The sequence below is a fragment of the Cataglyphis hispanica genome, chromosome 10, assembly GCF_021464435.1.
Source record: "Cataglyphis hispanica isolate Lineage 1 chromosome 10, ULB_Chis1_1.0, whole genome shotgun sequence".
Classification (NCBI taxonomy): domain Eukaryota; kingdom Metazoa; phylum Arthropoda; class Insecta; order Hymenoptera; family Formicidae; genus Cataglyphis; species Cataglyphis hispanica.
Window position 1 is genome coordinate 7,391,280 of NC_065963.1, and position 13,954 is coordinate 7,405,233.

The window sequence follows — 13,954 nt, forward strand, 5'->3', positions numbered from 1 at the left end:
TTTTAATCGACTGGATATGATCTTTCGAAAGAGAATAAAAAGGTACTGCTTGATTACCTTATTAAATAAATTAAATCATGTTGAAGTATTTTTATCTAATTGATTTATCATTTTTATTATAATTTATAAATTAAATAACTTTATATTTAGCTTTATATTATATAAAGAATGCAAATGTTTTTACATTTGTACAATTTGCAATATAATTTTGTAAAATAATAATAGTCGCGCGTTCAGTATACAATTATATATTTTATTATCGATAGCATGACGTTTGGGAAAATATCTTTGATAGCCTCAATTATCATCGGCGAAACAAGACAAGCGAATTTTCAGTCTGAAATATAGTTGAAAATAATCTTCCATCTTCTCTCGGATATCTATCGTCGATAATGACTTTACTTTATACAACAGGATAAACGATCAACTACCGTTTCCATTGGCTGCCGTTATGCCACAGTAATCGTTTTTCAACGACCTGTTTATCCGGATAAATAATTGTCGATCTCTTGTTCGAATGATTTGCTATTTCTTCGACGAATATCTTTAAAATACTTTTACTCGTTCTTTCTTTCTTTCTTTCTTTCTTTCTGTTCTCTCGATCGATTTGTCGCTGCTTTGCATTCAAAATGCATAGCAGCGTGCAGAGTTATATAGAGTGACTATAAATTCCCTTCGATACGTTAAACTTTGCGAGGTGATATCTACATTGCGTATAATCTTGCACAATTTATACATTATTTTACAAAGATTCACGCCGTTTCCATACGACAATACTGCGTAGACGAAAATATAATTTTTTTTTTTTATTATATAATATTATTTCATTTAATTTTTGACACATGACTTTCATACACTTTCCTCTAAAAGAACAGAAATTTTCAAAAATATTTAATAAACTATTATATGCATGCGCAATTAATTCGTTATCGTTTGTATTGCAATGAATTAGCAAACATTCGAGATAGTTTGTTAGACAAAATGTATTCACTTATGCATATCGAATACAATTAGGCAAGCCGAATACAACTGGGATTAGTTCAAAGGAAATATCTATGGAACGATCGCGCAGTAATTCGACATGACGATTTTCGAGTATTCCACCGTGGTGTGTAGTGAACTGCAACGATACGATAAATAATACTGTCACATACGGTTGCATCGAACTAATGCATTTATCGCTACACATGTTTGCGGTCACATTTTCGTTTTTGCTTCTCATAATTTTATAGCACACAAGAAACGTACAGATTTGCTATTGCAAATTATCAAATGATACATTTTTTTGTCATTTTTATTGTAACGCTCTTATATCCATAAAGTATAATATATTTATATGAGCGTACGGTGTCGTCGTCGACGCGATCAAACAATAATGTTTGCTTTCTTTTTCCGGCAATAAGCTGTCAATGGCAATAACGAAATTTTGACAGTTGCTGATGGCAAATGGCGTAAATTTTTTCGGGCTTTTTCAATATTTGTCGTGAGATCTGTGTGATCAATTACGACGAAGCAACCGTCTCTGAAAATTTAATATGCCTCGTGATTTTATCGTTTCGGATCCGCTGCTTTGTCATCGGATAGCTAGAAGGTACATATAGACATAGACATATGGAATGCGATCGTTATTATAGTTATAGCTTCAATAATGCTACACGATATGGCTATCGTGGCTTTCGCGTCAACGTTTTAAATAAAGCAGTATTTACATGCGAATTGTCGTGTATAATTTCATATAAAATAGTACAATTATGACAAAATATGATTAACAATTGACAATTTATCATGTCGCTGTAATAATGTCATTAATAATCGATAAGTGGAAAATTTTGCGGCAATTAGCACGTGACAATGCAGTTATTAGGAGACGATAAAAGTGAGAAAATTGGGACATTGCGGAGAGTTCGATCAGTGCCAGATATCACGTCGTTTCTATATAGCTAAAAATTCTCCGCATCTTTATTATTCTGTTGGAGAATATTTGAAACATACCTTTAAATACGCTCTTTATAAATTTAACAGCGCGAAAGATATTGCGGATTTTGTGTGTGCATGTGTAAGGAATTGTTTATGCGATCTGCTTCGAATATAAAAATACTACAAAAACACAATTGTAATGATAGAAAAAATTGCATGGTATAAAGCTGGTTGCGCTTATCTTCCGAGAGATTATTAGTGGAGGTGTTAGCCATGACTGTTTCTTCTTGTTTCTCCGCCCGTCACCAAAACAAAACCAATCGATTTTGTCACAGACATTTATCGATCATTGTCATTATTCTGAAAATCACGCTGGCACAAATACGTTTCACTCGACTTCACTAATAATTAATTTATCCGTTGAGGAGACACAGACGCGCTGACCGGACTGCTGAGCGCGTTTCTGCCAAGAGTATTTCAGCCTATTGCCGCCCACATTTCACAACTCTCCTTCCTCTATACATGTAATATACACTAATATATACATATATATATATTTAAAATACTAAACTGTCGTGCGCGCTCATATGCACATGCGTCATTGCACCACGTGTCGAAATATCATACGGCTGATCGGCGACGACTAATGTCATTGCGATCGATTTGCGCCTCGCGAGAAATGATCGATGATGCGACAACGCGCCAACAATGCTGAACGGTGAACGTAATTCCTCAGATTAAATTGCTCACTTATGCGAGCTTTTTTATGCGAACCCGACAATTTATCCGTCTTTCGGCACTAATAGTAGTTCGACTAATCGTATATGAGATTTTTTTCAAAGCTGGAGAAGACGCCTCCGTCATTTTGTCCTTTTTGCCTTACTCGGACAGGAAGTTCAAATAGGTGACATGTCCTCTTGGGGTCACGGAATCAGTCGGGCAAAAGGGCCGATAATCGAGTATAAACAAACCGCACTGTTCAACTGCTTTTAGAGTAGCAAAATTCTATCGTATCAATAATTTATAGATTTATATTACAATGCCGTGCTGTGATACAATTGAAGGAATAGTGAGTACGAGATAAGGATTTATCTCAAAATTTATCAAATGCAAAACGGACGTTAATTTTAAATGCATGTATTCTGGTTGGAAATAATTTCGCGAAAGTTTCGACGTAATGATAAATGAGGCAAAGCGATTTTAGATGTAATACCGTAATCTGAGAAACGGCAACTACCAACGGAAATCAAACTGAGAATTTCTCTACATGTTGGCCGCGATATACAATAACGAGTTCAGGAGTTCAGGTGTGTGCGTTACTTATGAAACTACAGCCAGTTTCAATGGCGGTTTTCCTCAAGGGCGTAATGGTTTTCCACCACGAGTGTCTGTTCAAGTTAAAATGACGCCGAGCATATTTTAAATATTTCATGTGACACTCGTTTTCGCATTTATCTTTGAGAATTTACATTATCCCTCTTTTAGAATGACAACGCATTAATAAACGCGGAACGTTACTACAGTAGTTAAAGTATCACGGGAAACGACCATTAATACCGCCATTAATCGCAAAATGTTTTGGTACGTTGGTCAAAGTGTCTTTAATCAAGACTCGAGTGACGTTTAACTCGGAGAGTAACGTTTGTTGAAAATTTATTGAAGGTCTCTGTGACAGTACAAGAGCCAATATCACACCCGAGCAGATAGCGGCGGCCACCCGCTGCAACGAGCGAATAAAATAGCATTGCTGGCATTTTGCGGCAACGATTTTACTAAGAGTTTGCTTTCTTTTGTATGTATGTATGTGTGTGTGTGTGTGTGTGTGGGTGTGGGTGTGGGTGTGGGTGTACGCGTGCACATGCATATGAAAAGGGTAAAATGTTGCCGCCGCTGTCACTTTCATTTCCCGTCCTTCTCACTCGTTAGCTACGAATTCGTTGCGCGTGTTATCAGGTAATCCAATAATCAAGTTGCTCTATGTTTGTGTATGTTGTTAGCTAACAGGAGAGTTTCCCGATTCTGTCGTCAGAATCCCTCTATCTCTGTTGCCATGCTCCTTGTTCTCGTCAGTTCTGTCTATTTTTCTATTTTTCGCTCACTGACGTGGCGAATGATAAATTTGTTTACAATCGTAGGTATCGGCTTAATTCCACAAAAATCACATACAAAACAAAAGCGACAGACTGATTGATTACGCGATGTGTAGTTTTCTATTAAAAAATTGTTGAAGGATCAATCAAAGTCAGTTACGTTATTAATTAAATTGACTCTTTTTTTTTCTTTCTGATTAAGAATAAATGAAATGCAAAATGATTTTGAGATAAATAAAAGTATGTCATGAGTGAAAAGCAGTTTCCGTGTTTATATTTTGCTACTTTCAACGAGTATAAAAAGTTCTTTCATAAAAATCATCGGATCATCAACTTTGCTCAATTATAAGAGAATGACGAGTTAATTTAAATATAATTAAACTATACATATTTTTTGTGCGTCTTAACGCGAAAGTAAAGAAGAGCAAAGAAATTTTAACATTTTCCTGAAACTCTCAAGTGTTCATAAACCAGAAGAAAAAAGCTGTCTGGACGGATAAAGAAAGTATTTTACGTAACAAAATAGAGTGTGTGTGTGTGTGTGTGTGTGTGTGTGTGTGTGTGTGTGTGTGTGTGTGTGATGAGTGCTTTGAAGAAACGCGCGCGTAAATTTTTCGCGACTTTATAACACAATTCACTGCGCGAGGAAAAATGTAACTCGTATCAGTCTCGTAAACGCTCAATTAATGACCGCACACTCTATAATCAATTATCACTCTGTTATTACGAATGGCTGAGTTTATGTGCGTTATTACATGCCATGTTTTTACATGCCCGTAGAAACGTTGACGTCAAATTAATGAGACTTCGCCATTTATTTAAAGGCTCGTCAAGATGTTTCTGCGCACTTTATCATAGACAAACAATAATTAAAACAACATAATTGACGTCTTCAGCATCGGTCGTTCATAATTTAAAGCTCAAATATCGATCGAATTGTAAAGAGAGAAAGAGACAGCGTTGGCTCTTTTATAAAATATTTTTTTTACGATTTTTTTCTACCGCAAGAAAGCTAAATTTATTATATATGAAAAAAAAAAAAAACTGAATTTACAGAAATCTTGCACAAATATCTAATGTCTATTTGATCGCTATCTTGCACGATATTCATTATATCGAGTAATATCGCGCATAGTTTGTACGTGACGTAATTACGTCATTTCAACTGTTATCCTGAGTGGTCGCTATCGACGCTCAACGCGAATAATTCTGCTACACTTGCGGGTACTTTGCAAAGGACTTAATTATCGTATGGGTCTGCATTCAAACCTAGCATTATCCTACAAAGACGTTATATACAATTGCAGTATATTACGTACATTATTAACAGTTATTAGATTACTACATGTTATTGAAGAACCTCATCTTCTAATAGATGTTTGTGATTATCAAACCAAGTGCAACATACATATGTCTACACTTAAACATTCATTACATTTCTGTATTAAAGACATTGTATTTATGAATGGGACTATCACACCTCAAACTATTTGGATCTATGAAAAACTTATGTAGGAAATCTTATTTTATGCATTCACACAAATCTATGTTATGTATTGAATAGTCTAGTCTAGTACATCGATAATTACCAACATCAACATTCAATTTTTATTTACGTTTTTTTTTTTTTTTTTAGCACAAGAGATAACATCTCGAAATATTAACACACAATACGGGATATTTAATTCCTTTTTCTTTTCTATCGAAATCATCTTTAAATAAATTTGTAAATTAATAATCGATGCATTGACGCGATATTGACTTTCATCAACACACATGCATTTAAACCTGATGGCATACGTAGTCTACGAGAGAAATACTCGACGATTGGGAGAGGGACCACGTATTGAGCCGGTTGAGCGATTTACCTCTTTTACCTGGGCTGATTTTGAACGGGGATCGGCGACCTGGACGGTCTCATCGGGAGGCAGCCGCCAGGAGTTCCTTTCGACGTTAACGCTGGCGTTCATAGCGGCCTCCTCCTCCGCCTCCCGTATCCTTCGTCGGTCTCAGCCACTTCGTCCTCGCGCGATCGCTTCCCCAAGGTCCCCGGGGTAACCCCCGGGCTACTCCTGGGGCCGAGGTTTTATTACACCAATCCACAGTTCTTCACCTAAAAAGGAAATGAGATGTAATAAATTTATACGGTAAAGTATAAAGCGAAAAAGTATACACTGAATCAATATAGCGGAAAACTTACTGAATGGACTGATAGAAGTTGAATATTTAAATTCAAGGATGGAATATTGAAGGACGGAAAGGGATAAAGAAGATAAGCTCAGGAGTGGTAGTAATTCAATCTGAGATGAAATTCAATCTGAACTTTGGTAGCGCAAGTTAAGCACTGTATACAGAAGTAATAGCAAATTAAAACCGCGATCAAATTTTGTCGGAATGTTGCAAAGATGAATTGTAGGAACGCTTTTACATTTGCGATTCAGAAAACGAAAGATATAAGAAGAAAATTGCAGATCTTTTGAAACAATGTGTGATTAATAAATATTCTACTTGAACGGAATCGAATCTTTTTCCAGCCTTTTTTTATTCGAGGACAGGTTAATGATTGCTTTGACGATCGATGATGTAATTTTTCTGAGGAATTTAATATCTTCCGCGATATGATTAATCAATGCCCCAAATTCCGCGAAAAAGTTACAGCGTTTAACTCACGACAAAGAAAAAGAAACTAATTTTGCTGCTCTCTAGTTATTGCGCAATTCTTTTTTTATACAACAAAATTGCAGCGGGTATGTGTTCGGTAACTGAAACGAGATTGCGATAACGAGAAGGAGAGAGAGAGAGAGAGAGAGAGAGAGAGAGAGAGAGAGAGAGAGAGAGAGAAAGGAGTACCGATTTCGGTTACCGCAAATTTATGGGGCGTAAAAGAAATACAAAGACGTGGGAAGTAACGACTAGATACACAGAGGACAACCGATTAAACTTTTCGCATTTTTGTAATTCTATCGTCATTCGAATAATGTGCTACTAGAAATTGAGGACAAAACTACATTTGTGAAATTACAACTGCCGCAGAATTTTATTCTAATAAGCAATAAATTTATTCTATACCTTGACGTTAAATTTGAATTTAAAAAAATCATTTATTTACTCATGAAGGATTAAGTGATGAGTGAACACGATTGTCATATCATTTTAATGCGACAGTAATTGGAAAGAATTTCCTCAAAAGAATGATAGATGATGCGTGAGATATTTCGCAAAACAAGCATCTTGTAGTAATTACGTGATTTTGACGGTATAATTAACATGTCGGATATATGTAAATTTATATGCCGTCAACCTCGTGTAAGAATATTTTCCTGTGCCGTTCAATGATATTTTTAATAATGCCTTTTCTCGATCGTCAAAAATTATAGTAAATAAATATTGTTGGCAAACATCGATATGCCAATAGAAGCGCAAAGAAAAGAGATGAGAAACTCCCGCAAGAGGAAGCGAAACAAAAGGACATTGTCCTCATTGTGGAGGATGCTGGGGTAGCGCGCACCGTGCTAGCTCCACGCTGTGACGTCAGAAGAGTTACGTCAGTGATGCGGCAGGCTGTGTTGGTACATAACAGCCTCACGCCAATGGTGGAGATGGCTGCGTTGCGGAAGGGAGGATGTAGACTAGTTGAAAGGTCGTGGAGGCAAAGAGGGTGCACGAGTATGATTCGAGGAGGATTCGTGGATGATGTAACGGGGGTGAAATAAGGTCGATTACCCCGGGATCCATTGCCGGATTTCATTCATCGGTCACAGTCGAGCGTGGCTCGTGCGAGCTAACGGAATTAATTTTTCGCGTTTTGTGTCTGCATAAGGGGAGAGACAAAATTGGGCACGGTATATCGATATCCGCGAACTCTCCAATTTGCCAAACTGGAACAGAATTTCTAAAAATGGCTATTACAACGTGACGCAGTGGTCGCGCCAAGTTTATATTGATTATTGTGGCTAACGTGGCGATAAATTAACGCGGCTTTACTTCGAAAAAGAATTCTATTTTATCTTTTACGAGAGATAGATATTTTGTACAATCGTAATAATATAAAATATTTCAGATAAAAAAAGAAAGAAAAAAAAATCGTAATAAATTTCCTGGCCACGTATTTATTTTAATGTAATATGATTGAGCTTAACCGCGTGATTCGTTTCATGTTTTTTTATTCCATTTATTCGATATATTTCTGCATTGGCATTATAAATCTATAACGTTCTTCAATTATAATAAATGCGCATCAAGTAATTAAATTCTCTCTGCGAGCGACATAAATAGATTCGTAATTTCGTTAAGTTTGTTTTCCCCGAACTTTTTGCAAATGCATTCTTTTTCATTTACGAACTATGTGGCGTTAAATTGGCTTATTACATATTTCATATAACGAAATTTTTATTATTTGACTGGAAATATTATATATCGACTAAATAATTTCTTAACACACATGATTCTTATATTCTTATACAATTGATTATCGAAATATATATATATATATATATATATATATATATATATATATATATAGAGAGAGAGAGAGAGAGAGAGAGTTTCTATCCCTTCGAAAAAAATTCAAAATTCTTTTTATGAAAGACTTTTATTTTTTATAAAAGTGAATCTTCTACTATCAATATGAGACAAATATAGTGATTTAAATTTTGTCAATGCCGAGAACTTTTACAGTGTTTTTGATCGAACGTGTACACTTTTTGAGGGTGGAATCCATCTATTCTTACTACTGTTTGAAGCAGAATGATTATCTCTGAGCCGGAAGATCGAGCAATTACGCTTCTTCGTTCCTCAGGAAATTCTAAGCTCGGCAGGTCCTTTAATTTTGCCTTTTTCTCTGTCACATTTTCGTGAGAAACATAGATAGTACCTTAAGGAAAATAACAGATATTCCAAAGATCAATAATGATCTGATCCGACCTCTTTCTGAGAATGTCTTCTTTCTGTTTTCATCCCTTCCAAGTTGCATTCACGTCATTGACATTATCAATAATTTTTTTCTTGAGGCTTGTGAATTAAGGAAAAAGTGTCAATTCATTATTCAACTGACAGATAGTTTCTATATCGCGTACGATTCAGCTATTTATCTATTCATATTTTAATTTTATTAAATTTTGCGACGTAAAGTCAACTCTATTCATTATTTTGCAACAAAATTACTCTCTCTTTAGGCATTTTGCCTGATATTATAACGAGGCAAAGCATTTTTCGAATTTTATTAAATTTCGAGTAAAATTAATACTCAATTAAAAAATCTAATTATATACATTGTAAAAATTATGTTTCGAAATTTTCCAATTTACCAAAAATGTACCGCGAGAAAATTACATAATTACATTGCAAGCTTTATGAAGAAATATTTCATTTCCTTTGTATGTGTAAAACGATAATTCAGATAAAATAATACTACACATACATACGCGTCATGTGCATGTGAGTGATGGTATATTATTTCATATTTATCAAGTAAAAGCTACTTACTATTTAATTTAACAAGATATTATAAAATATAAGCGTAGGGAAAATCAAAACGAAGTACTGGATAGAACGAAATATGAAACACTTAAGGTGTTTCATTTTTTATAAAAGTTAAACGAGATGTAGTAAAGCCTTTTTTTAATTTTTCTTTATTTTAAAAGTTTTATCATACTTTTTTATTACATATTAACTTTTTTTATTTTTAACTCACTAAAGTCAAATTTAAAGTTAAATTTAAAGTTTCTCGATAGCAGAAACGCGTAATGCGTTTTATAAATTAATACATAAATCGACATGAAGCGTGAATTAAGCAAACAATATTATATTCTCAGTTGTCAAGACGTATAAATTTCGATATCATTATTCGTTTAAAACTTGCCGTTGCATATGTTGTATGCATGTACAAAGATATGTTTAATTTTTTTTTATCATAAATCATTTATCTCGCTAAACACGTTAGTTAGTATATTTTAATCTGCTATTTAATAAAAAAAAAAAACAATTTAAGAAATAAATAAAATATTTATTTCTAGAAGGGCTTGAATCAATTTTGTCTCAAAGTAATCTTGCTTGCTTGAATGGCTTTCGTAGTGATATGGAGGTATACATTTGCTATACGAATTACACGAATGTACTCTACCATGAGCGATTGATATCATATCGTTCTGAAGCGCATGTCACGAAATTGCTTCTGCAACCGCGAGTAAATATCTGACATGAGTTTAAATATTGGAATTAAACGCACGTGTTTGCAAAATTATAATTTATATCTAATCGTTAAAATGATTGATTTTAACATTATTTAAAAGTGGAATATGATGAACGATAGCGTTTATTCAGTTATCGTAATTATCATCGATGCAGATTACTTGGGATCTATGTCGAGCTTAGATTTTTTTGTTACACCACAAGTCTTGACAAAGCTTTCTAGATTTTATCTATTTATTTCGTTTATTTCGACAAAACGAATTAAAAAACGTGTACTGTTTCTTTTCGAAAAAAGAAAAACAAATTTCTTTGAATATTCTCTTACAAATAAGGATTTCGTATTTATGTATGTGTGTAAGGATTAATATTCAGATTAGTTTTTTTTTGTAGATAAATTACTTAATTATAGAAAAAAAAATGTTAGGACGTAAATTATAACACCCATTTCAAAGATAAAGCTTGTCAAAAGTTCTCTTTTTTCTGTGTAAAAAAAATTCACCACACAACTTATGATCGAATCAAGATCACGTCAAACAAAATCTCTCGATTATATTAATCACTGAGGATACTTAATTTTATTTCAATTAAAATTTAAATAAGAAGGACCTGATATTATTTCTCCAAGGGAATCGCGCGCGCAATGTCTCGTAAATAACATTATACATTATACTCTTTGGATCACGATGCAAACGTGCGGATTGCATACACATGTCGATCTCCCAAGCACAAAATTAATTCTTTCGACTGCCGGTAATCAATGTCCGTTTACGCGGAAATGCAGTTTGAAAACAAAGCCATTTGTCTGTCCCTGAGCGAAAGGGATGAGCATCGGTAGCGCGAAAACCGATGACGAATGCGTGGCGAAATGAAGCTAGCTTGTGCTTTGACGCCGATGATGATCCTGGATTCGCTCTTTTTTTCCCCAAGACGAAAAAGATGAATAGTATTGACAAATTGATGGTCCAATGTCGTCTGTGCATTTCATATGCGTATGATGAGCATTTTGATCAAAATTCGGATCAACAGCGAATTGTTTGATGAAATTTCTCTTTGCTGAAAATTTCATTTGACTATACTTTGTTCATTATCTCTTGATTAAATATCTTAGATTTTAATTAGGATTAAATTTTATAGCCCTCGTACGTTAGAATGATGTTGAAAGAAAACTTACGTTAAATTATCAATTTACAATGATAATTTCTTTTGTAATTATGAATTAAAGCTTTCCTAAAAACCTAACGACAAATTTTCATGTTTGAAAAATTATCTCATAGTTTGACGTGATTCTTACGAAACATCTTGCATGTGTATACTATACAAAGCTCGTTCATTACATGTGATCAATCAATATGATGCATGCAACGATGTATCTCGAGTGCAGTTCGTGTGTGGTGGATTGAGTAGTAAGTTAAAAAAAAAAAACTACAAGGGCATTGAAACGGGATCTCCAAGATCGTGAAGAAGAGTGACGTTGATAAATGGCAAATAATACCGTAATAAATATCAATTTACATAGGAAATAATTGCGAAATGCATTATAATTCTTTCTTTTAATCACGATGACGATGGTAATATTTTCTTTAAAATATATAAGTCAATTTCTTATTCTCTTTATTTTTTTCTTATAATTATAGTTTAAATTTGTTGCTATCTTTTGCTAAAAATTGATGATAAACAAAAGTTTAATCAGATAATTTAAAAGTTAAAGTAACATTAATTATAAATAAATCAAGTAAATGATATGGCATTCATGCATTAATACATGGATGAATAAGCACGGCAATCTTCTTATTGCCTTGCAGTCGATTATGTACAGCGAAACGAAAGAGATTTATCGTTTGGTCTTGCAATCGAATCTAAAAGAGACAATTACTTAAGTATAATGGCTTTAGCTAATCGTGGCAAACGAAACGACGGTAAAAAATTTTAATCGTCCCAATTGCTATGTAGAATTTATTACGATAAAATTATCTGATTCCGTTTCTCGTGTCCATTTCCGTTTCCAGTTTCGTCGACGAAGATGAATAGACTTTTCTGTACACGTTGTCTTTCGAAAGTAATGTAGAAAAAAGCCGAATCGCAGTATAAATCTGCAGTAGTCGCGTTATTGAAGCTACCTGTTGTATCCATATTCGATGCAGCTGATCGATTTGCTCGAGAGCGAATTTGCTCAACAAATATTATATATAATACCGCATTAAGGTTCAACATGATTCGATACCAGAGAGAATATCGACATTCATCGGTGCTGTCAATATTCGAATACGCAGATATTGGAGCAGTCAATTTCCCGAGTTACTTGAGAGATTATTCGCACGCACCTATAGGCAGTATCAACAAAATTCGAATAATACACCCAATTCACAAGCTTGGGTATGTAAACTGGATACGAGAAAGTACTTGAGTATTCTTAGGATTCTGTGTGCTCCGCCAAAGTTGAGATTGTTATTCGTGTCAGGAAGGTCGACAAGAAGCAGAAACGCGCAAAGACGGCGACGCGCGTCTTTACGCGTGACACAGAAATAAAACGAGAGACGATCTGGCTCGTAACCAAGACGGTTAATCTCGCACATCATGCTGGACCGATCCATTCGATGATTATACAACAAATTCACGGAATATGTCGCCCTATAAGTTATGCAGCGTGCAGCCATGTTTACGAATCGATTTTCGCTGCGCGTAAATACTTTTTGTCTCACAATAGTAGAATCGACTCAAAGTCAAACTTGCAATTTTATCTTATTAGGTGTTATTTTGGGAATGTTTTAGTACATCTTAGTATTTAGTATAATGATTAAAGAATAGATTACGATTTTTTTTCTAAAGTAATATGAAAGATATTAATTATAATTTAATTATCATATAATATAAAAGTATTAGATCACGGTTTCAAAGATAATTATTATTGAGATAAGGAATGAACCATAAATTGCACCTTGCCGATAACGTTTAAGTATAGGAACAAGTTTTCTATATGTAGATACAAATTTGTGATGAAATTTAGTAGCTAATAATATTCAAATTTATTATGGAACTGGTCTTTAAGATTACATAACACAGTATAATACATACGCAACAATACAAATCATCAGCAGATTAATTAAAGCATTCCCAGCAATTGGCACGCATTAATAAAACGTGGAATTAATTCAGTAGAGAGAGTATCTAACGTAGAGAGAATATCTAATTGCATTAAGGCAATGAATTTTGCAGGACGGATCTTATTCTCGAACCACATTATTTTCAGAAGAAACAAATTTATAGAACGAATGAAACGATCGCTATTTCGTGCGCGTTTACATTCCACCTTGCAGCTTATTATCGTTTTTTTTCACCGTAGAATTATTTCGACAAGGAAATCGGTACGGTATTTTTGTCATCATTTCTTGTTTAATCCCTTATGCAATCTGTAGGATTTTGGCTTAAGCTCCTTCGCGAATCGCCTATATTTCGCGAAGACGATGATACCAGTCTGCGCGGCTCCTGCACAAATCCATCTTCGTTTCGTTGCAATTTAGATATTTCGCGTTTTCGATGAACCGTCTACATGTAGTTTACTACATATACTACCGTGATCGTGCACCATCTAAAGTTTCATCATTTCCCACAACGAGAGTTCAATCCTTTCTCAGAAACTTTGCGCTGTTCCTTTTCTAAAGACTCGCCCTTTATATTGCGTTCACTGAATGATCCCTTTTCCACTAATTTCGACATATAAATTGAGTTTACAATTTTTTTCTTTTATTTTTTAATTATTT

The 13,954-nt window shown here is 34.3% G+C and overlaps 1 protein-coding gene across 2 annotated transcripts in view; it reads right to left on the reverse strand.

The window, feature by feature from the left end:
- LOC126852158 (dipeptidyl aminopeptidase-like protein 6) overlaps positions 1–13,954 on the reverse strand; it is a 48,369-nt gene that overhangs the window by 8,375 nt on the left and 26,040 nt on the right. Inside the window, exon 2 of one of the 2 annotated variants that reach the window (XM_050596636.1) lies at positions 5,885–6,120. In XM_050596636.1, the coding sequence (XP_050452593.1) occupies positions 5,885–5,977 (93 nt within the window). In that variant the 5' untranslated portion in view covers positions 5,978–6,120. Of the gene's footprint in view, positions 1–5,875; positions 6,121–13,954 lie in introns of both variants that reach the window. The other variant, XM_050596635.1, reaches the window with a different exon arrangement.